Source organism: Eleutherodactylus coqui, chromosome 1 (genome assembly GCF_035609145.1).
Source record: "Eleutherodactylus coqui strain aEleCoq1 chromosome 1, aEleCoq1.hap1, whole genome shotgun sequence".
Lineage (NCBI taxonomy): Eukaryota > Metazoa > Chordata > Amphibia > Anura > Eleutherodactylidae > Eleutherodactylus > Eleutherodactylus coqui.
The window spans coordinates 288828009-288853219 of record NC_089837.1 but is presented as its reverse complement, the minus strand read 5'-3'; the positions used below and the strand labels follow the sequence as shown (position 1 = coordinate 288853219).

At 43.4% G+C, this 25211-nt stretch overlaps 1 protein-coding gene and 1 long non-coding RNA gene across 6 annotated transcripts in view; one reads left to right on the top strand and one right to left on the bottom strand.

The window, feature by feature from the left end:
• Positions 1 to 25211, top strand: part of PHACTR4 (phosphatase and actin regulator 4) — a 57858-nt gene that overhangs the window by 21656 nt on the left and 10991 nt on the right. The window contains exons 2-9 of one of the 5 annotated variants that reach the window (XM_066572709.1): positions 2886 to 2954; positions 15329 to 15478; positions 18141 to 18227; positions 18453 to 18560; positions 18640 to 18954; positions 20032 to 20512; positions 22644 to 22885; positions 24981 to 25166. In XM_066572709.1, the coding sequence (XP_066428806.1) occupies positions 2886 to 2954; positions 15329 to 15478; positions 18141 to 18227; positions 18453 to 18560; positions 18640 to 18954; positions 20032 to 20512; positions 22644 to 22885; positions 24981 to 25166 (1638 nt within the window). Of the gene's footprint in view, positions 1 to 2885; positions 2955 to 12457; positions 12680 to 15328; positions 15479 to 18140; positions 18228 to 18452; positions 18561 to 18639; positions 18955 to 20031; positions 20513 to 22643; positions 22886 to 24980; positions 25167 to 25211 lie in introns of those variants that run through there. The other 4 variants (XM_066572713.1, XM_066572712.1, XM_066572710.1 and 1 more) reach the window with 4 other exon arrangements.
• Positions 6813 to 13551, bottom strand: LOC136572213 (uncharacterized). Its single transcript, XR_010785786.1, has 3 exons — positions 13465 to 13551; positions 9327 to 9394; positions 6813 to 6986 (listed from the first exon to the last, which is right to left on the bottom strand). It is a non-coding gene; the product is annotated as an uncharacterized lncRNA (long non-coding RNA).

Sequence of the window (25211 nt, the reverse complement as noted above, 5' to 3'; positions counted from 1 at the left end):
GAAGTTAGTGGTTTGACAGGAGGAACGCCCCTCACACACCCCTAGCTCCTGATTGGGCCAAGGCTGGAAGGTCCTAGCAGCAGCATGTGCATTGACTTATGAGTTCTCTGCAGGCTTACAGTCGGTAACATCTCTTCTAAGCCTTGCATTATGAGCTGTAAATGCTGCTATGTTACCGCTGTTACATGCCAGCATTAACATGTAATCATGTAAGGCTAAGAAGAGGTTTTACTCTCACCCTAAGGTCCCCCCCGCTTACTGCTGCCGCCCTCACCGCTTGTTGTCTGCCGCCAGTGGTACTGCTGGCGCTGGGCTGCTCACAGCTGCCGCTGTCAGCACATCTGCTCCACCGGCGGGACTGTGATGTGGCTATATGCTGCTTCCCCCGCTGAAAGCTTGTGGCCTCAGCGCTTCTGCTCCGGCGGTGGGACTGTCACTTCCCTGGCTGAAAAATCCCTTGCTGACAGGCTGCGCCCTCAGCGCTTGTGCTCCGCCGCCGGGAAAGGTTGATTAGATGGCGTGGGGAAGCCGGCCGGCTTGTGCTGCAGCACTGTGCGGCCGCCACATAACACTGTACACCCGTCCTGTTGACTCTAGCTACTAAGTTACATGGGTTTAGATGCGCTTTGCGGTGCACAGCCGCCGCCGGCGCATGAACAGCCATTTCAGGAAGCTTTGGCCTACGTGCCACAACACATTCCAGGGTTCCGCCTTGTGCCTCTGTAGCTACTACGTCCGTTGCAGCTGTGTGTTAGCACCAGGGCCCGCTGTATGGTCTTTCCTTGCTCTTTTAGTATCCTTCCAGGACCTTTTTGGCATGCTGCTGTGCAGCCAATCAGATACAGGGGGCGTCTCCCCCTGTCAATCTTTACTCCACCAGGACTTCCTGGTGGCGTCGATACACTAATACCGGATCAGAGCTGGAATCCCCATCCCTCCCACAAAATAAATGTTTTATTAACTATGATCCATTTAAAAAACCCTTGGTATTACCACCATCTAGATGGTCGGACTCCCTGCAGGAGTTCCTGTTGCAGCAGCATCCAATCACAATGCAGGATCTCCTTGTTATTGCGAGATCTTGTGCACTCATTAGAAAAAAACATTTTATTAATGTAGAAAATGGCTTTTTTTTTTTCTAAGTCAAAACCTGAGCTATTGCATTGTGAGACTGGAGCTGCCGCGGGGGGTGCGAGCTCAGTAACAGGCAGTGCGGACCCTAGTCCTGCAGTGACTGGCATCATGAAGATGACTGCTGCAGGGAGGTTCTTGTTGTTCATTTTTATTAACCACAAAACAAACAAACAGTGTGTGGTCTAGCATAGATTTTCTTTTGATGTCTTATATTAATGTCTGCAAGGAGATCTACCGTATGATGTTTGCCCCTTTTTCTTGTGCTTGAAAATAACAGGAATAGGACATGCCGTGCGTTCTATCACTCAGACTATTGGTCTGTGTAATAAACCGTCCATATGTATAACCTCATTGGCAATAATTTGGCATGTGCTGTCCATGGAACTACACAGACAGCGCACCGCCCTGAAGTACACTCCTAAAGTCAGCATGGCATTTTTACCATCTCTGACTATCTGACGTGCACTGTGTATTTTTAGGCTGGGTTCACACAGGGCTGATTTGCAGCGGTTTTGACGCAGAAGAACTGCTTCTGCGGCAAAACCGCTTCAAAGGTTAGTTTGGGCTTGCGGATTTTCGTGCGGAAAAATCCACGCGCGGTTTTTTTCCACAGCGGTTTCTTACTTTTTGTCGCGTATTTGGTGCGGTTTTGGCTGCGTCCATAGAGGTCTATGGACAAAAAAGCGCTGCGGAAAAGACCAAAGAATGAACATGCTGCATCTTTTAAAACCGCGACGCAGTTGCATTTCCGCACTGCGGCTGTGCGGAAAAAATCCGTCCTGTGAGAACAACTTTTTGGCAAATCTCATTTGTGCTGCATTGCATTGCAAACGCAGCAGTTTTGCCGCAGTGCAGATATGCAACGGCAATCCGCGGCAAATCTGCCCTGTGTGAACACAGCCTAAAGGCCCATTTACACTGGACGAGTGTTGGGCAAACGATGCCCGACACTCGTCCCTGTGTCTCCGCGCTTCTGCACAGGCGCTAGCAGAGCTGGCTCGCACACAGAACGGCCGCTGTTTAAACTGAGAGATGAGCTTTGTCGCTCATCTTTTATGCTGCATAAATGATAAAGCTCATCAGTCATCATTTGCTTTGAACCGCGGCCGTTCAGTAGAGAATGCCCGCTGTGTTATGTGCATGGAGGGGGGCGAGAGGAGAGAAATCTCCTGCACTGCCCCGCCCCCATCCCCCCCCCCCCCCCCCCTACCTGCTGGCCGATCTGTGTGCGAGAGCGCTCTGCTAGCTCCTGTGCAGGAGCATGGAGACACATGGACGAGTGTCGGGCATCGTTTGCCCAACAGTCATCCCGTGTAAATGGACCTTAAGACACTACATGCTGTTCTGATTGGTCAGTACTGCTCATGTGGGCAGCACTGGCCAATCAAAGTAGGTGTAGTGTCTTAGACTAATGATGCAAACTAATGCATTGTGTACATTAGGCAGTCTGTGATGCTGATGTGGCCATCTTTGTTTCCCCAGGCCCGGACAGTTGCTGTAAGAGCATGCATGTACAGATTCCTACTGCTAGGTAGCCGTGTTAGATGCGTTATGCAGTTTGCTCTCCATATAGCATTATTATAAAATGTGAAAAGGCTAATGTACATTTTTGGTTTTTTTACCCAGCAAGGATTTGACTTTTCAGCAACATATTATTTAAACTAACAAACGCTATATTTCTGAGTCTGTGTATTACTATATACATTTTCAACTAACTTTTTCTTTTTTTACTTTACTTTTCCCCTTATCAGATCCCCAACCAAGTAGCTCTGCAGAGATCCCCTGCCCTCCTCACGCCCCTGTAATGGAAGACAGGAGCGGTAAGTTGTACTGTGTGGTGGTAAAAACAGAGCATGTATTGATAACTGTATTAGGCCGGTCTCACACGAACGGATTTGAATTGCGGATTCCGGGATGGTCGTCTGTACAGAAGATCCACGTTAGACGCAGCAATTGAAAGACATGTATTTATCAATTTTTCCTTCCCACTCGCGTGTGTGAATTACGTATTCCGCCAGCAGAACAAAAATTGCGGAATGCTCTGTTTTAGTGCGAATTCCGCGTGGATCGTCTCCTTTGAAGTCAATGGATGTTTGTCCTGTCACACATTCGCAATTAAAATTCTGTAAGAGCTGCAGAAATGCTTGGAACCACCTATCAGAATACATAGAGAAAGAGAGAATATCTCGCCTGAGCAATGTTCTATTACTTGTGGTGTTTGCCTGTCTGCGATCTTATTTCCGTGCAGATGATACGCTGTGCATGCGCATACATTCACGCAGAAAATCACACGCTTCTGCTACCATTGGGATTTTCTTTCAGCAATGGATTGCAGATTATTCGCATGCAGGATCCCACCCGTCCATGTGAGCCTGGCCTTAGAGTCCACTCTCCCCAAAATACATGCTAACAGGCGGATATAGATAGTGAGCCCCCACAGGGAGCGATAACCTCCTGTCTGCAGTGCTGTGGAATACTCTGTTGTGCTAAAGAGGATTTCCAGCTCCCAGCTATCTATGGATTGTTCTCTCCTCACTACCTTACCCCGTGGCAGGCGTGTAGTTTGACATCAGGTAAATCTACCCACTTTCCAGCAAAGACCACTATATACTGAAGTCTATGTAATTTATTGAACCATAGGCACAGTGAAACTATAATCCAATGAAATTAGCATGTGTTTGTGTACAGGCAAACACTGGGATACATATGACATGTAATATGTATGAACATGTAGAAAGCCAGTCTGCTGATGGAGTCCTAGAAAGTGCAGATGGCAAGAGTCTGTGTATCTGGTTGCTGTAAATAAGTACCAAATACTCCATGCCATTACCAGCAATGTTCTCACATGGGAGATGGTGGCTGTCCTCTGCAAAAAGGGCTTCTCCTTCCCACAAGGCGTCTTTTCAGTGAAGGGGTGGGAATGGCAGAGGGACAAGAATGCTGATGGGCAAAGTCTACTGCTAGATGGAGTCTGTACCTATTGGGATAAATGTGGTGACTAGGCAACTACGGTAGTGTGGCAATGTTGTGGGGACATTCCGGTGACACCCTTGTGTGCAGCTGAGCATTATCCTGTTGGGAAATGCCTTTTGGAAGTCGCCATGAGAGACAACACATGTGTCTGCAGGATATCCTGAATATATCGCTGAGCTGTCATTGTCCCTCGTACCACTACCAGGAGTGACAGACTGTCATATGTGATGGCCCCCAGACCATCACATCGGGGTTGAGGCGCTCATCCCTAGGTCTCCAGACATGAATACAGACATTTTTAGTACCCAAACAAAGCCTGGATTCGTCACTGAAGACAACCCGTCCCACTCCATAATGGTCCAGTTTTATTCTTACCACACCACTACAAAGGAAGGCAATGGAGGATGGGTGTCAAAGGCAGTACATATAATGGGTGCTGTGAGACCACATGTCCTTCAGCCAAGTGTCTGAAAATGGGTCTGACAAACACAAGGGCCTGTAATGATGGTGTCACCAGTCTCTGGATGGGGGACAACAAAACTGTTGGAGCTCCTCATGCCTGTCAGCCAATCTTCTCTACTGGTGGTCTTTCAATGACATCCTGAGCCCGGTCACCTTGTGTGTGTGCCCTCACGCATCCACTGGTCCCAACACCGCCTTAGGGCTCATGTCCACAAGTGCGTTTTCAGTATGCGTTGCACGACCGTGTGATGAGCAGTGAATGAAATCAATGAAAGTCAATGGACTTTCATTAATCCATGCACACCGGTGTGTGGGCACTGCATATCGATACAGACGAGAAATAGATCGCAGCATGCTCTATTTCTCTGTGTATTACGCAGCATGAGCCCTGTACATTTGTATAGGCTGCATATGATACACTGTCCATACACAATACATTGCATGTGGGCAGCGCTTTCATACGCACCCACGCTTTGAAACGGAGTGGGGAATTAAAAAAAAAAAAAGTCACACTGCTCATGTGCGTCTGATACGCAGGCATGCGCGGTGCACACGCAGCCATGCGCATCATCTGCTGGCAGAGCCGATGTTTACAAATTGGTAAAACACTGCAGGGAAATCTTCTGCATTTTATGCAGACGCCCTTAGTCAGGCAATTAATTAATACGACCATTCAGCTTCCTACATCCCAATAATGCGCCTCCTCTCCAACACTCTGGATAAAATCTCTGATTGCATTGTGGAGGTGTCTAGTGGTCAACCAGCTCTACACAATGGGGACAAATAGGTCCACTACACACAAGGAGCCTCTGAGAGCCTTTTTTATAGGCCATGGGTGGAGCCACTTTTAGGGCCTCGGGTGCCATGACCATTCATCTAATCACACCACAACTGTATATCTGCTCCAGTTGTAACTACATAATAGGTTTTGCACCAAATGACAACTTCTAGGTGCTTGATTTTTAAATATATACTCTATCAGAAAAAAAAGACTTGTTATTTAGTAATCAGTCCCAGTAGCCTATTGGGGTGAAAACCTTTGACAGGTCCCCTTTAAAAACAGCTGCCTCCTTAGAAAACATCTTTCTGGTTTAGATTTTAATTTTCACTTCATTTTTAGTTTTTTCCATAATTTTTTGGTTTGTAACATACAAAGCATTTTCGGCTGGGCTCACACGGGCGGTGTCCAATTGTGGAATCTGTGATTGGCGTCCACGCAGAGGATCCACGGCAAAACACAGCCATTGAAAAGTATGTAAATTCGCTTTTCCGCTAACAGTCATGAATACAAATTGTGTATTCCGCGAGCACAGGAAAAATCGTAGCATGCTCGATTTTTGCCGAGCATTTTGTGAGGATGGTTTCCATTGAAGTCAATGGAGGCAATCCAACCCACAGTCCACATGCAATTACCATTGTATATGGGCCGCGGGTATCTGTGTAATTGCTAAGCAACGGCGCGGGAAATACAAAGATTTTTTTTTAAAAAGCTAAACTGCACTGTGCATGACCAACAGCGAGCCGCACGGTCATCCATAATACGGCAAAATAAGATATGCACGGTCGCCGGCCGGGCTCACAACCAGAATCTTACTCTGTAAGAGATGCAAAGGAATCTCCGATCACATCTATTTGTACAACATTGCATTAATTAATGGTTAGCTCATTTTGCTAACTTTGCAATCACATCTTGCTACACGGGGTTAAGAACGACCCCAGTTTTGTAAATAATGGTTCTATCTTTAAATTGAGTAAATTTTGTCTTTGTTTTTGTTAGTTTTTTTTCCTTTTTGAAGTGCTCTGTCATATAATTCTCAAACATTTTAAGAGATCATAATCAACAACCCTCTCAAACGTGGAACACTGCATTTTGTAAAGTGTTTTATTTTTTTTATTTTTTAAAGGCACAGCTCTTGGGGTTTAATACCTTAAAACTAATTATTCCAATAGTTTATACACTGGGGTTACACCAAATCACAAATACTTATATCTTCTAGAAAAAACTAAAGTGCATAAACTTGCAAATAAAAATGACAGCCATATATCTAAGAGTCACATTTGTGTTGGGGATTTCAGTTTTCCTGCTCCTTGTAGGAAGCAGAAAAACAGCAACCTCTGGCTGGACTGAACCGTCATCTGGCAGAACTGAATGGCCTATTGACTATAATGGAGTCCGTTCAGGTTCAGCCAGCCGTCCAACATTTAGTTTGGTTTAACAGGACTAAATAGTGGGTGCTCTCATCCTGAGACACACAGCTCCACTGCAGCATCTTTCAGTTCGCTTCTTGCATTTCACATAAGCATATTACTATCACCTTTCTGTGTTCATATTGCATACAAGTGTCACAGCCTGCTGTGAGTCGGGTTTACAGCACCATATGGATATAGTAGACCTGCTTTCGGTTTGGTATGCTCATCTGAAATAGAGTCTCAGAATTGTGACAAGAATATGTTAGTGAAAGTGGCCTATATTTGAGAAGTGCTTAATTCCAGTACAATTTGTGGTCTCTCTTCGGTGTTCTCTTTGCTAGTGCTGTGGCTGTCACATGGGTTATTTACCCCACACAACCGCTGCAGCCAGTAGGAGGCCAAACAGGGCTGTCATCAGGTATATCGTGTAAACCTACCTCTACATTAGAACCCCTTGTGATACATTTAGGGAGACTCGAACCTGGGACCAGTCAGTATGTTAAGGGTATCTCTCAGCTGTTTGAACTTTGCCTTCCTAAAGTTTAATATTTTTGTAGCCCCACAATAAAACTCCCTATTCAAAAAGCAGTGGAAATGTATTCTTGTATGGTTAGTATTTCTCACATGTCCCCGACATGCACATTTTTGTTGTTGTTTAATATTAAAGGGGTTGTCCCGCGCCGAAACGGGTTTTTTTTTTTTCAACCCCCCCCCCGGTCGGCGCGAGACAACCCCGATGCAGGGAGGTAAAGAAAGCTTACCGGAGCGCTTACCTTAATCCCCGCGCTCCGGTGACTTCAATACTTACCGCTGAAGATGGCCGCCGGGATCCTCTGTCTCCGTGGACCGCAGCTCTTCTGTGCGGTCCATTGCCGATTCCAGCCTCCTGATTGGCTGGAATCGGCACGTGACGGGGCAGAGCTACACGGAGCCTGCATTCTGCACGAGCGGCTCCATAGAAGACTGCAGAAGACCCGGACTGCGCAAGCGCGGCTAATTTGGCCATCGGAGGGCGAAAATTAGTCGGCACCATGGAGACGAAGACGCCAGCAACGGAGCAGGTAAGTATAAAACTTTTTATAACTTCTGTATGGCTCATAATTAATGCACAATGTATATTACAAAGTGCATTATTATGGCCATACAGAAGTGTATAGACCCACTTGCTGCCGCGGGACAACCCCTTTAAGTCCAAAATGGCCATCACTCTAGTTCGGTCCTGCTCAAGTTGGGAAAGGTAATTGTCTTTATTGACAGGAACTTGTTACCTTTATGAGATCTGCAGGTTTCAGCTTCCCAGTTTGTACCTGGATAGTCATTCTCCCATAATAAATACTTGGTCAAAGATTGTCAGTGGCTTCTGTTATTTATGTTGATCTACAGAACACCTCTGAGGAATTTATTGTTTTTTCCTCCATGTATTTCTACCCATAGACTCCACATCTACCTCACATGTCATTCCGTAATGTGAGCTTTAAACAGGATTTTACATAAAGACAAACCACGCCGCCTCTCTGGTTTCTGTAATACATTCTGAACAAACGATAACCCTGTAAGCTAACCGTGCAGTCCCAGCTTTCATCCAACCAGGTCTCTGTTATTCCCACTATATCATAGTTTTTTTCAGACATTATTACTTCCAGTTCATCAACCTTATTGATCAGACTTTTGGTATTAGCGTCCATACAGTTTAGAGGTTTTTGGTTACTTTTTTATATTAAGTGTATCTATATTAACTGTTCTGCCAGTTCTAACTGTACTAACCCCTCCCACTGCTCCAATCTCATTCTTATTACTTTGGTCCCATCTTCTCCTCTCTCTCTCTGGTTGCCCCACCCAGTCCCCAGTTTAAACACTCCTCCCCCAGCACAGCTGCACCCTCCCCATTGAGATGCAGCCCATTGTAGAACCTGTAGCCAACAGCAGTGTCAGCCCAGTTCTCCAGGAACCCAAACACCTCCTTCCTACACCAACTCTGGAGCCACTTGTTTACCTCCCTAATATCCCTGTCTTTTCTGGTATGTGCTACAGTCAGTACCTCGGAAAATACTACTTTGGGGGTCCTTGACCTAAGCTTATGGCCTAGTTACCTAAAATCGTCTTGAAGAACCTTCCAGCTACCTCTAACTTTGTCATTGGTGCTGATGTGCACCATGAATGCTGAATCCTCACCAGCCCCTCCCAGTAGTCTCTCAACCTGATCTGCTACGTTTTGAACTCTATCGCCAGATAGACAACACACTGTTTGATGATCCCAGTCTCTGTGACAGATTGCGCTGTCTGTTCCCATAATAATTGAGTCCCCATCACCAAGACGTGTCTAGCTTTCCCCTACACTACATTCAATTTAAAGAAGAGAAATACAGTTTGTTAAAAAAAAACCCACACAGATTCCCCATAAAACCTGCAACACATAATGGGTGTTATGGAGTTTGTAATGACCCAGGCAATAAAAATATATTTTATTTACCTAATATGGTGAACGCTGTAAAAATTTTAAAAAGCAGTGCCAGAATTACTATACTACTTATGTTCACCTCCCAAAAAATGTAATAAGTCGTATGTACCTGAGAATGGTATCAATGAAACCTACAACTCTTCCCACGAAAACCAAGAACTCCCATAGCTCCATTTCCTGAAAAATGTAATAGGTCTTAGAACTTGGCAAGGCAGATTAAATTGTTGTTCTTCTTTAAATGTGCTTTTATTGTGCAAAATTAGTAAAGAAAACCTAGTATTGCCGTGATCATGCTAATCCAAATAAGAAACTTAGCTATTTTTACCGAATGGTGAGCACTGTAAAAACAAAAGCCAAAAACAATGGCGACATTTCTTGATAACCCCTGCCCCCTCAGGTGCCATTCCAAAATGCGGCTCAATAAGTTATGGCTCTTGCAATGTGACAGCGAAAATCCCTTGGTTATTAAGCCACAAAATAGGCTCATCACTAAGGGGTTAAATAAGCATTAAAGAGACTGTTGCCTGCTTTCAGCTCTATAAGCTAAGCCTATGGGCTACAAGTTGATGACCCGCTGAGTCCGGGTGTTATACTTATCTTCCCCTTTGTTCCCTCGCTGTCGGCGCTGGAAGACCCCACATTGAGTGGCACACTAAATAGTTCACCCATTATAAAACTAGAGCAGGTGGACTTCTTAGCAGTGCTGCTGAATGTGCTGAGCGGCGGCTTCCAGCGCGGACACCGGGGAAATGGCTGGCAAGGTAAGTATAACACTTACATCGCTGGGCTCAGTGCTTCACCTACTTTTTAGCCCTTAAGCTTAGATTCTAGTGCTAGGTGACAGATTCTCTTTAACCCTTTCCAATCCACTGTCTGACCTGTGAAGACATTATGATTTACAGCTCCGATGTTGGAAGACGTCCGTCAGGGTTCTCTTACTGTATATTGCCAGCCTCTCTGCTGTCGGAGCCTATCCAACGTGTCACCTCATGCAGTACTGGCTCTAGCCATCATATAGCGCCATTGTATAACGGCAGAAAAATAGTAAGCCCCCTAGGAAAACCAGGATACAAACTGGATTGGAAAGGGTTAAGTATGAAGCATCCTATTAGATGGGCTTTATAAATGCCCTAATCTAAAGGAGTCTGATTTTATTAAAAGGCATTTTTTTAAGGTCTGTGCTACAAATTCAAAAATTGGACGTTCCTTGATTAGCCTGAACACGCAGCAACTCTAAGGACCAATTTGCACGAGCGGGTTTGATTTGCAGAATCTGCACAGCTGTCACAAATCAAGCAGCCCATAAGGAAGCATTGGTGTCCACAAATGAAATAAAGCATACAGATTTGATTTGCGAAACTTTTGGTCCAGGAAAAAAGCAGCATGCTCCATTTCAGTGCGGATCTCGCACAAACTGCTTCCATTCCAAGTTAATGGAAGTCGTCCAATCCGCGGCCCGCCCGCAATTGAATTGTGGATTGGCTCCGGATTCCGCAGGAAAGTAGGAGTTTAAAAAAAAAAATTGAACTCCACTGTGCATGTGCGGTGGATGGACGGCGCTTCCGCACACATCCACAGTGAAGGAAATGAAAACCCCGACGGGTAAGTAGAAAATCTACAGTATCCCCGGCCGTGGGCAGGGTCGGATTCCGCTGTGGGCTCCCGAATGTGAAATCCGATCTGCCCGTGGACATGAGGCCTTACAGTTGTGGAACTACAAGTGCTCACAGTTTCTGCTTCATGTCAGCTAGTTGGAACCATTTGTCCTATTTTTTTTCTTTCTCTGATTTCCTTTCCTTACATGTTTGACAGTGATCTTACATCTGCAGGCAGTTTCCCTTCCTTCTCTGTCCACAAGAGGGCAGTGCAGGACAAGTACGTTTATACCACAGTGGAGGACATGTTCGTTTAGAGACCTGCTGTTAAAAGGAAAATTGAAGCAATTTAAAGGTTCCATTGTTGTATGTGTGACAGTGTGGACTGACACTGTGCTCTTCCTATGGGAAGAAAAAGGTGTACTGCTTGGAAAGAATGCCTCATTCGTGAGGGGAGGAGGGGGAAGTACTGACTCACTGGTTGAGTCATTGGTTATCTCCTTCTGCTAGAATGTATTTCTCTTCAATGTCAGGCCGCTCTCGCACGGGCGGATTGTCATTGCGAATCGCATGAGATGTCATGTCAATAGCCCATTGTTTTCTATTGGGCAACACATACACCAGCTTTTTTATTTTTCACGCGTGTATTACTTGCTTGAAAAAAAATTGAAGCGTATACTATTTTGGCGTGTATTGTGTGCGCATACACACCGTGATAGTGCATGGGGATTGGCAGCAAGTGTGCGATATCATTACAGACTCGCAGGACTCTCGTACGTGGCACATCACTTGTGTGAGCCCAGCCTAAGGATTTTCTGTTGTATAAAGATACTTTACATATCGGAGGCACAAGTTATACATTTGACAACTTTTGACCACGGCGTTCCTTGTGCATGTTGCCTTTGGCCATGAGGTTGCTCTCAAGCTATCTGTGCTTTGGTGGTTTGCCTGGAGAACACTGATGAAAGAAGTTGGAGTGCACAGGTGGAAGTTTTTGGACTTCTAGAAGTGTGTGTGTGTGTGCATGGTTATGTACTTAAGGAGGTTTTCTAGGATCAGAAAAACATGGCTGCTTTCTTTCAAAAACAGTGCCACACCTTATCACAGGTAGTGGTTGGTATTGCAGCTCAGCCCTATTCACTATAATCGAGCTGAGCTGCAATACAACCCATGGACAGGTAAGGCGCTATTTGTTATAAATTGGCCATGTTTTTCTAATCCTGAACAGCACCTTTTTAAGGGTGCTTTAAAGTGAAGCGGAGTTATACAGAAACTTTATCTTTGGTAGTTCTCTGTAGTGTCAGTTGGACTCTATTGAGGGGTAAGGAGGGCCGCTGTACCCAGAACATGTGTGGTGAACACGGAGGAGTTAAAGGAAATGCTATGAGAAATGTGAAGCACTGTAGGGAGCGGCTGTGACGAGACTCGTGATACTGTGGATGCAGGTTTAACATGGAGGTGTTAAGCTCATTACTTAAATGTAGCAACTCCCCAGTTGTTTTATAAGATCGCCTCTTCCCTCATCTGTAGAATCTCTGCTCGTGATCCAGCTGGTATTGCTACTTTTTTCAACAGAAACGATCATTACGTCCGGGATCCTGTTAATCCTGTTTGTTGCAGGGAAGGGGTGTGGAAAGAGTTAAGAGGGCGGCAGCGGTGTTATATTCCCAGTGTGTGTGCCTGTTTCGGTTGAGTGCTCTGCTCCATATAAAGTCCCACTTGGCCTTTCCTATCAGCTCCTTGCCCTAAGGGGGCATTTAATAAACTACAAGGGCTCTTCCCCCTATAGAGGTACCTTCAGGTGCCCTCCAGGGGGTATTGATGGGGCAGGCATTCCTTTCTCGGCCTGTGATCCCAGCGTTGCAGGGTGAGTAGAATTCTCGTATTCTTGTAGAACGGTGCTACGGAATTATTATGGGACGTGCATGTGGGATCACTTGTATCATTCGGGAACTAGACTCTGGTTACTTATCACTCCTATGTTGGCAGTGTTTAGCACCCGGCATTATTATTTATACCTTTTTGATGATATGATTTACACATTGCATGTACTGTAGTCTAGTAGGCTTTTTATTATTCCTGGGAGATACTTTTCGATCCACCAAATGTCCCCCTTCCATCTTGGAGGGCCCGTGGGAGAGTCTTACTAAGTGTATTGCTATTGACAGTCTCAGTATGCCCAACATAATTTCTATAAGCTCCCTTTACTTTTTGATACCTGAGCTTGAGGATCGGACATTTCTTTAACCCTTGCCATGGCTCTATTGATTGATCTCTGAAATCAATATAGATTACTTGCTTTTTGTATGATCTCTTGTTTCGTATTTCTAATAAATCATATAATTAGATTTAATTTTAGAATTTTACTTTGCACTTTCTGCCCTGCCTTCACCGGCATACCGCTACTTGATATCCGCATCGCAGCAGGAAGGTCTTGCTTAATAGCATGGCTTCAAGATGAAGAATAATACTGTTGTATTTTTGTCTTCAAAAGGGAGCTTCAAAAAAGGTGGTAGAAGAATTTGGTTGGAGCCCTTAACAAGTGTAATATGTTTTAATCAATTAGTGCCAATGTAGATACATTCTAGGATTGGGTTAAATCTATCTACTTGTTGTCTATTATAATGATGGCTCCATTTAATGAGTACCTACCTCAGTTATCAGCAGTGGAGCTTCATTCTCTACACCCACAAACGACTTGCTTTTCCGGATTTCATAATATTATATTGTGCCTGGCTCTTGCGGGGTTAAATCCTTTTAATTAAGTGCTGTACACTCCCTGCATTGTGCAACACACGGAGTTGACAGGCTTCCACACAAGAGCAGAGATCTGTGCATTGCCAGCGTCCACCATCAGATACACGGTGGAGGCATCTGTTTACTGCAGACATGCCAACCTAGCAAATGTAAATTATTGTGTTATTCATGACCTCACCAGTTGAATTGTGCCTACTAATGGGCACAGACAAGTCATGTTCAAAACATTACGCAACTTCCAAGTGGCAATGGCCTTTGAAATTGTTCAGTCTTGGGGTGCCAATAATTCATAAAGACAGGCGAGCTAATTCCTTGTTGAGCTTTATACTCCACATTAGAAAATAGTAGTTAAAGGTCTGAACCCTCGCTTCAACATGTAACCATGAAACTGCCAGCAGTGTAACAATATACTCTTTCCCCCCTGTGTACGCCTCCTGTACAGACATGGTGACCGACTACAAGTGTTCTGCGTGTAGTCTATTTTCGCAGTCCTGTTATGGTGAAATTTGACATGAAACTCATGTTGATTCTGCATCAAATCCAAGGCAAACGGGTGCAGCAATCATTTGAATGTAGTCTATAGGGTGTGGATGTTGTTTCCGGCATGTTCATTAGCCTTAATGAATGAGGTTGGTTTTTGCAGGACAAAGCTTGTTTTCAACAGAATTATGTTGGCGACTTATGGCTTAGGGCTCATTCACATCTGTCTTCCCGGTTTCCAGCACCCGCTGGCTGAGCTGGTCTGTCTTATGATGGAGCTGGACAGACCCCATTGACTATAATGGGGTCCTTCAGTTTCCATCCCGCTGTCTAGCGTTTTACAAGACAAGGTGGTGCTTCATCCGGCCGTATCGCATTCTGTATTGTAAAAGTTTTTAGCAACAGAGGCATCAAACAGATTCTTTGATGTGGACAAGCCCTTATTGATTCATTCATTTTTGATTATGAGGACCATTCACCCTGTAGTGTAAGTCGCATTCTCTCCAAGCAGGCATAAAATGGTATAACCTCCGCTAATGCCGTGATGCATAATGGGCTAGATGTGAGACTGAGCGTAAAAGCATGGAAGTAGCTGGAATATACAGAGGAGACCCCCAGGGTGTGACGGATGATCAGGTCAGGGGGCAGCCATGGAAAAATGTGTTTTTTGCAGAGTGGCCCTTTACCTTTACTCAACAAAATATAACCAATATAGATATTTGGTATCTCCACAATTGTAGCAAGGTATAGACTGTGTTAAAATTGTGGTGATGCCAAATATGTTTCTTTTTTTATATTGTGATTATTATACAGCAAACAGGTTTTTTTTATTTGTTTTGCAGTTTTTATATTCGTCTTGCAGTTTCACAATTCCTAATAATTTGTATTGCTTTGAAAGGATCGTATTGGTGAAACCTGTGAACTCAGGCCAATAATCTCCTAAATTCTAGAGAGGTCCTAGAGAGCGGTTTATACTCTATGTATGAATAATTGCATAGAATCGTAGAGGTTCTCTCCAGTAAAGGCTGAGTTTCCTCACATCTTCTGAATGTGTACTCTGACTAGTATAGCTTCATTAAGTCTATTTATTTTGCTTTATTAAAGCTGGATAATCCTTCAAGTGCTTCCGTATATTGTACATCGATCCATGGTGAACCTGTACTCTACAAAATAGTGATTTCATGAAATTCCTTTCTTCTTATGTACCCAGTGCCAGAGCATTCATGACATCTGCTCTTCAGGTACATGAAGTGATCTGGTCTGTTCTGTCTCTTTGCAGCAGAGGAGGGGGATCCTCCTATGGTGCCCCCAGCTCCTCCGACTCCACCTGCCAAAAGAAAGAGCAAGTTCTCTGGGATAGGAAAGTTCTTCAAACCTTGGAAATGGAGGAAGAGGAAGAGCAGTGATACCTTTCGTGAGACTTCAGAAGGTAATTGTGTTCTTGTATATTTGTGTTGTATATAAAGAATACACTATTTAACAGAGGGTTATTGTGAATAAAAATGTGCATAGGCTGAGTAGGTGCGCTTCTTAAAGGGATTTCTGGTTTGAAGTAATAGCATATTACTAGGATATGCCATAACTTCATGATTGGTTGAGAACACCATTCTGGGACTCCAGCCAATATCCAAAACTAAGAGTCGCCCCCTTTTAGCACTTTCTGTGCACAAAACTATCTACATTTAAATGAAAAATTGCTGATAACTGGGTCGGTAGTAGAGCAGAGCAGGATCAAACCCTGAGTCCCCACTGAACATAATGGGGGTATTCCCATATAAACATTTAACTCCTATTGAAACTGTGGTGCAAACTAAGGCCGGGTCCACACGAGGGCTGACTTGCAGTGGAATTCTGCTGCAGATGACCCACAGAAAGCCTGCCTCCAAACTCACACTGTTTGGTGCTGGCTTTATCGCGTATTTCTGCGTGGAATTTACTACCTTGTTGAGAAGAGGTGACTTCCACAGCAGAAGTGGCAATAAAATTGACATGCAGTGGAATTGAGTTCCGCACCGAATGTCAATTTCTGCATGGCTTTTGTGCTGGTTGTTTCTTCAGCTTGTGGACAAGATTTTCAAAATCTCGTGCACTTTGCTGCTACTGTAAATACCGCAGAATTTCCATGGTAAATCCACCCCATGTGAACCCCACCTAAATATTCTCCATATATAGTAATTAAAGGGAATGTGTCACTCTCTTCTCAGCCCTCCCTCACTGCCTATTACTATGCATAAAGAGAGCTGTCAATCAGTGGCTAGCTGCAGCTCATGAATATTGAGGACTAGTCCTCTGTGTCTGGTTGCTACTAATAAAATGCAACTTTCTCCCAAATCACTGTAGAGATATGTACAGCAGACCTATCGCTATAATCCGCATGTCTGTCATTACCTTAAAGGGGTTTTGTCATTAAAAAAAAAAATTCTATACTCGCCTATTTCTTCCCCGTTGGTTTCCTTACCATATCTTCTCCTGGCTGAGCTTCTCCAGTGCCCCGGGTCAGCTCACCGCACTCTGGCCATCTTGTTATGAAGCTAGCATTCCACACATTTCTTCCACCCGAGTCAGTGAAGGTCACGTGCCTGTGCTTGTAGCTTTCACTGGCTAGGAAGGAATTCTAATCTATTGCAGAGACAGCCCGCATGAGCAGTCTCTGAAGAAGATCGGCACTCTCCCTGCTGTCCTGTGAGCTGTGATGTAACGTACATTGACTGTCAGGAAGAAGACTGCCAACCAATGTACGTAACCTCATAGGTAGGAGAGTAATCAGCCAGCTGGAGGTCGTGACATACTCTGCCCATTCCCCACGGACTGCAGGAGACAGGAGAAGATAGGTGAGGTGAAGATCTGGTAGGTAGACTGATGGGGGAGGAATAGGTATGTATAGAATTTTTTTTTTTTTAAATGACAGAACCCCTTTATGCTTCTCTCAAAGGGCCGTAAAAATATGGTGACAGATTTTCTTTAACTCTTTTTTTTTTAGTAGTTTCATACTTTAATCAAAATGTAATTGTTCCAAGCAAGTAACCACGTAATCTTGTAGATATGATGCCTTTTTAATGGTTAACAAAGCTACATGATGTTATAGCGAGCTTTCAAACCTTTCAGGGTTCTTCCTCAGGCTTAAATGGAATAGATCAGAAGAAGTCTCTATATACAAACAGATTAGTATATTTTCTTAGCCATTAAAAGGTCTCATATCTACAAGATTACTTGGTTTCTCTTACTGAGAACAATCACATTTAGCTCTACCGGCTAACACCGTACCAAACTTTTTACACTTTTTTCACTCTCTTGTAATTGTGATGTTTAGCATGTTGGTTGGGCATGCTTGGTTCTAGCACAGTTGTTGGAGGGTGTAACTGGGAACTCATGTGAGTGATGGCAGTATAAAAAGCCCAGAATTGTGGAGAGCTGCTCTCCAGGAGTGAGGGGGAATACATGTGCTATCTGTACAGTGGCTATCCATTCAGTGAATGACAATGACTGCACTACACAAATGGCCTAAAATACCAGTTATTATGTTGTCTCGTGCTGCAGAAGTAGAGATGTTTAGAATGTAGCGATGCTGTTGTACTGTTCCTGTGTGTAATGATCCAACAGATTTCTTTCTGCTCTAAATGCCAGAATACCGCTTTAACTTTTGTGGCACTTGTTCTAAAGCTTGCCAGTGTGTTCAGCTGTTGAATCTCCACTGATGCCAGTGTTCTGATATTGCTAATGAAGAGTTGGAAAACCCCCTTTAGGATGTTCAAAAGAAGTTATGAATCTATATATTTTGATAAAGAGCTTACATTCACATTGTCCGATGCCCCTGTAGAAATCACAGTACTATTTTGACTTAGAAGAGTTGACTAGAAAAGGTCTATTTTTCCAGATACAGCGCTACTTCTGCTCATGCACTGTTTCTGGTATCGCAGTTCTGCCCCAATGATATAGATGCGTTCTGCCATGCCAGAAGCAACCCATGGCTAAGATGGACGCTGAATTATGGGAAAAAATGTTTACCTTAAGGTATCACTTTTGTCCCTTTTTTTTGGTTTCTTTTCCTCAATTTCATCAACTTAGACCTTGTTGTTTTACGTTTTCTAAAGTGCTGGAAAGAAAGATTTCTATGAGAAAGCCCAGAGAAGAGCTAATAAAGAGAGGTGTTCTAGTGGAGGTACCTGAAGTACCTGAAGGCAAGTAGCGAGCTTATCCGTTTTTGCTTTGTAAATCCTATTGGCAGCTTCATTGGCTTCCTGTGAAATTCGCCCTATTTTGTTTGCATATGAGATTCTGCGCCTCACTGGGACTTGATACCAATGAGTATATTCTGTGTACAGCACTCTGTACTCTGTCAGTTGTATATAAGAAAGCAAAAAATTGGTGCAAAGATTTAAAACTGCTTTCTTTGCATCCCTCAGATACTTCCATAAAATCTGAGTCCCCTCCTTTAAGAAATGGCCACATGAGTCAAAGGCCCACTGAGTCACAAGATGATGAAAAAAAAATCGAGCGGAACAATCGACCAGGTAAAGTTTATATAATGCTGCATCCATATAAAAAATAAAAAAAATTTGGTGGATGCAAATAAACTGCTGTTCTTTTTAGGTTCAACGGGACCACGTCCCATTTCTGAAGGGGAACACACACAGGAAGTCTTACGGGAATCTTTAAAGCAGCCGCATGTCTTACGGGAATCCTTAAAACCACCACTTCTTCCTCCGAAAAGACCGCTTTCCACCTCTAATTCAGGGACTCAGGATCATAATAAGAGCCAACGACCAGAACAACCCCAGCCGGTGATACGCGTGGCAAACCCTACCCCTTCACCTGCACCTAGAACTATGCTACCGCCATCAGCACCTAAACAACCACCTGTTCCACCGCCTAAGCCTCAGAATCGGAACAGCAACCCCTTAATGGGTAAGAATCTATTCATTCAATAAATATATAGTTAGACCAAATTTTATTAGTAATCAAAGCAGGAATCCAGGTCCTTCCGAGTGTGTGTGTATGTGTATATGTATATATGTATGTATGTATATATATATATATGTGTGTATGTGTGTGTGTGTGTGTGTGTGTGTGTGTGTATGTATATATATATATATATATATATATATATATGTGTGTGTATATGTATGTGTATATGTATGTGTGTATATAACTTTTTTTTTGAGAGAGAGAATTCTAGTAACACCATTTAACTAAGCTAATAACACACAGAGTTGTATTGTTCATGTCTTTAATTGAGCACACTGAGTAAACATCCTTATTGAGAAAAACTAATAATGAATTTAATAACCTATAGATCCCCTTTAGCAGCAATCGCCTGCACCAATCTGCTCCTGTAGCCAGAAATAGGATTTGCACAATGTTGAGAGGGAATTTTGGACCATTCCTCTCTGCAAATATGTTTCAGATCACTAATATTTCTGGACATGCACAGTTCTTGCCAGGTCATTCTACAGCATCCAAGTATTGAGGTTAATATGTACAATTCATGCATTTTCTGAAATGTCCCTAATGCTGCTTTCTTGATTTTGAGCTGAGACTCTCTATCATTAAGGGATTGTGACACTAGTTTTTCAGCTTCCCTCATTTTCACTTGAAATTTTTCATAAGTGAATCTTAAGAACTATTACAAACCTACTGAATGAAACGTATTGTAGCGGTATGCCAGATACTCTAAGTTTAAATCTCCACACAAAGTGAGAGGGACATGGCTCTTGCTGGTCCTTGATGCTAGTGATAAAGTCAAACTACTTCTTAAACCAGGAACATGGTAGACTATAGTGGGAGACACATTCGTCTTTGCCATATTATAATTTGCTAGTAAAAGTGGCCATATCATGTAACTTTTTGTTTACATCCCCCAATGGATTCATATGAAGAGCAAACTATAAAAGATTTGTCCTAAAAAATGTAAGGACTTTAAGGTGGTCTAGTATACTTTTTATCATATGGCCTTCATTATAATAACTGTAATTTTTACCCTAGCGGAGCTGTGCCAGGCACTGGGAGGAACCACACTCACACCTGTTGGATCTCGACCGTCACCACCACTTCCTCCCAAACGAGGACTTCCACCCCCTACAGATCCTGTGAGCAACAAAGAGAAATCCGTTCGACCTGTGTCTCTCCCTTCTCACCTCGCAAATGAAGTTCCAACACATACCCCACCATCTCCGACACATCCTGCTCATGCCCCCACATTGATGCCTTTGCCCTCCCAAGACCCCCCTCCAACAGAAATGCCTCTACCTAGTAATGAAGAGGAAAAAGATGATATACCACCTAATGTGCCTATACTACCTCTTCATATCCGCATTCAGCAGGCTCTCAACAGTCCGCAGCCAGTGCCCACATTGGATAATTCCCAGCGGGCACACTCCCTTTTGTTTGTTTCCAATGAAATGGGATCGGGAGAGGAGAGAACACGTGTGAGATCCTTGCCTGTCACTATAGAGCTTCTTAAAGTGTGAGTTTTTACTTCTCTTTTTATTTGAAGGCCTCTGTTCTTGCTCACTTTTCTCTTGTCTACATCAAGTCCTTTTGGGTCCCCTGTTGTTACATGTATAATATCTGTTGTTTATACACTCATTGTCAAAAAAAATGAAGCACCCAGAAGAAGTTGTCATTTTTGCTGCAAAACTCAGCACTTTTTCCTACCGCATGCGTAAAGCTTGTTGACCACTAGACATGCCTCTACGACACAATCAAAGCGACTTCGCCCAGTTAACAGAGTTTGAGAGGAGCGCATTATTAGAATGCGAGAAGCTAGATGGTTGTATCTTTGAATTGCTCACCGCCTGGGTCATTTGACCAGACTGTTAGAATGTGTTGGCACCAGTGGATGCGCAAAGGAACTCACACAAGGCGACCGGGCTCAGCACACTTTTGACAGACCATATTTAAAGAGGATCGTCTGATCATCCAAAAAGGGCAAGCAGCTCCAAATGTTTAATTGTCTGCCAACCAGAGACAGGTGGCACCATTGTTCCTGGTCTCTGTATCTGTCGGGAATATTTCCAGGCTCTTGGCTGAAGGACATTTTGATCTCCCAGTGTCCATTATGTGTACTGCCTTTGACACCCATCCATCATCATCTCCGTTTGTAGCAGTGTCATAAACAAGAAAGTGAACTGCTACAGAGTGGAATCAAGTGGTCTTCAGCTGCAAATCCGGGTATAGTCTGGGCACTGACAACGGTTGAGTTTGTGTCTGGGGACTTAGAGGTGAGCGCTTCAATCCTGCCTTTGCAGTGAAGCGGCACACTGCCCCCTGCTGGTGTGATTACCTGGAGGGCCACTACATATGGCAGTCAGTAACACCTAGTAGTGGTATGAGGGACAATGTAAGCTCAGTAATATATTCAGGACATCCTGCAGCCACATGTGAAGTCTTTCAAGGCTTCCAAGAGACTTTTCCAACAGGAAAATGTTTGGCTACACACAGCAATTGTCACAGGAAGGTCTCCACAACATTGCCACACTTGTGTGGCCTGCCCGATCGCCAGATTTATCACCAATAGAGCATGTATGAGACCACTTAGAGCGACGTTACAATCACAAGAGAAAGCTTAATTCCATTCTGACAACTTCTAGGTGCTTAATCCCCCCCCCACCCCCCGCAAGGAGTGTGTATAGAATATATATTAGCTGAATAATACTGGCTGAAAGATGCACTGGGAGACCAATTACGTAATGAATGAAGAAAAGAGATGGTACTTGGCTCTAGCTAGCCATGTGATACTTTGAATTGCCATCAGATTGTTAGCCCAGAATAGAGGAAGTGAAAGTGGTAAGGATGGAATCTAAAACCCAGAAAGGAGGCAGCACTGCATGGAAGTGAGTGCAATATACATAGCAGATTGTGACAGACAAGTGATAGCAAATTGCTAGGATGTTTTTGACTAGGTGGGGGTCCTCACAAATCCTGAGACTAAAGCTTGTGCACTGCAGCATGTTGGCATTGATTGGCTGAGCAGAGTTTGAAGAACCAATCTCGTTGTGGAGGCGGGATTTATAAAATGGTAGCATTGATTGGCCAAAAATCCCACCTCCACATCAATGCTACCACTCGGCCAAGAAAAACTCATCACTGACGCTACAAAATTGCTGAAACACAGCTGCGATATCGCCGTGATTTTTGTAGCAGCGGTAACTCTGTCGCCCAAGTGAAAGAGGCCCTAATTTAGGGAAAATGAACACTTAGTGCTAGGTTTCCCCACTAATTATAGCTAATCACTGGGGAGACACATTGCAATCAGCTTCTTGTGAACAGACCCTTCTAGCAAGTAGAGGATGTTGCAAGCTGAGAACCATGGGCAGCATGAACCCAGGACTGCTACATACATTCCATGCAGGTATGTCTTATTCTCAAACCCTGCCACGGTTCAGAATAAACATGCTTTGGAAATCCACTCAGAATGCAACTTGTCGCTGTATCATGTGGCATGAGAGTTCTCTCCCTGTACACAAACGGTATTTGATAACTGCTTATCACCATTGGGTGATACTTGAGGCTAATGTTTGTCCAGCCTTTCCATGTTTTAACTATAATATTGAACTATTTTTTTTTTTTTTTTTAATTTTTTTATTGCTTCCCAGGCCTGATGATGATGAAGATGAAGAAGTGAGCCTCGGGGAGGAGGAGTTATATCCAGGAATAGGAAATTCTCATGCCTCAAGAGTGTATATTGGGGATGTTCCTGCTGTAACTGTAATACCAAGCTACATTCCGCCGTGCCTTCAGGAGGAGGATGAAGCTGAATGCGTTAGTGATAGTGATTCAGAAGGACCAATACTGTACAAGGAGGAGGATGAAGAGGAGGATGATGAATCAGAAACAAGTAAGTTAAACACAGGAAGAATTCCACTTTATCTGGCATCCATTGGATTTTCTAACTACCTTTTATTTTGAATTATTGAATGATCTAGAACCCTTTTATTAATGCAACTTAATTTGGTAATTAATAACTCCCATGATTATTTTTTCTTTTCGTCTCTGGTATTTGAGAGCTATAACTTTTTACCCTTTTTTATTTTACCATTGACATAGCTCTATCGGGGTTTGGTTTTTACAGCATAAGTTGCGGTTTTAATGGCACAGTGTTTGGGTACACTTAATGTAATGTAAGTTCTTTTGGGAAAAGGTGGAAATCGGGTGGTACATCAGTGTTATCAGTGATCTGCATGTGGGAACAACAGGGGGCACACAGATAATGTGCTCCATGATAACCTGCACCATAGTAAAAAAGTAAATGGATTCCGTGAAACATTAAAAAAGCTAAATGGAATAATTTAAAATGGAGAAAAAAATAAATAAATAAAATGCCCCCATGCTCTCACAAAAAAGTACACACCACTCCAATTCCGCATACACCAGTTTTACATGACAGACACGTTTTCATGTGTGTCATCTGCTCATGCATTAATATGTTCCTGTCATGCAGAACAACTTAGAGTAATTACCCCGAGCCGCCATTGTTAGTCTGTTCTACCCCAACTATATCTGTGTTTACGCATTTGCTAAAATAAACATTCTGTATTTAAGATACATTTAAAGTTTAAAATTGAGGTATTTGATTTTGCCGCAGTGGTTATGTTCTGTATGACATAGCATACCCATATATAGTATTGTTTTACATGGAAGACTTAACCCATACAACTGTCTGAGGGGAAGGTTTTTTTGGTTGTTTTTTTTAAGTAGTATTTTTTGGTGCTACTATTTTTTTTAGCCATATAATATACTGAGACTTTTAAAAAATCTCTTAAGTAGAGTGTAAGGGGGGGGGGGGGGGGGGAATGAAATTCTGCCTTTTTGGGGGAAGGGGTGGGAGAGTGTGGTAGTGGGGGTGGAGAAGAATGTCTGTCTGTCTTGTTTTGTTGGGATATACACCATGGCAATAATGTTCAGTGTGATTAATTACGACCATACCAAATATATATAGTTTTTATTTATCTTTTTTGCTGCGCTAATTTTTGCTTTTCCAAAGATTTTATTTTCTGCTGCTATGTTGGTTTTTGTTGATTTTTGACTTTTTTTTTCTCTGTTGACGCAGTTGAGTGTTGACTCGTTTTTTTCACAGTACATCCTGTAGTTTCTATTGGTTGCATTTTGGAGTACAAATGACTTTTTGATCACTTCTTATTACATTTCTTCTTGGAGATGGGGTGACCATGAAAGCACGATCTCAAAGTGTATTTTTTTTTTTTCCCGGACAACATTCACTGTGCGGGATAAATATTGCGTTACTTTGTTAACTTGGACTCGTATAGACCCAGTGATTCACCTGTACGCTAGCTGCACAGTAGCAGTAACTGTGAGTTGTGCCTGACGCTTGGTCACAACTCGCATTGAGCAGTATATGGACACCAGTCCGTGTGCTGTCCAATATACGTGGATACAACATATTCACATGCATTGACATGTCCTTTTTCTCATTCCATCTGTGAAACGGACATATATAGGTGATGCCATGAGTGTTTGCACGTGGACCATGGGTGTGTATAGCTTCCTAGGCTATAATCGGGCCATGTGCTGTCCATAAAACTACTCAGACGGCAGACTGCCTCAAAATAGGCATGTGTGCGCCTAAGCGTAGAATGCTGCTTTCCAAAAAGTGAAATTTTTCTCTAAGGACAAAAACATCCCTTTTATCGTGACAGGGTTAATTAGGCGGCTTGTCCTAATTATTGCTCTCTGCTCAGATTTCTCATGCACGGTCATGTAATGAATTGGTGTACTCCTTAAAATAGACTTGAGTTTGAGAATCTAATCCAACTATTTTCCCTATGATGCAAACGGATAAGGAGGAGACCTAATGTTTCTGGATGTAGTTTTGGAAGGGTTATATTTATTGCTCTTCGGTGACCTGCATGCACTCTTGCTCCTTCAGTCAAAATTGAATTTAATTATATACCAAGTAACCATTCTCTGTCTAGGTGCCCTGGCCAATAAAGTGAAAAGGAAGGACACTCTGGCCATGAAGTTAGGTGGAAACATGGAGTTACCTCACCGGACCCGAGAAGAGTGGAATCAAATACGGGAGCAGATTGGCTCCCAGCTAAACCGAAGATTGAGCCAGAGACCCACCGCGGAGGAGCTGGAGCAGAGGAATATTCTGCAGTGTAAGAACAGAACTTCAGTAGTTTGTGTTCTAGAGAGATACAGGG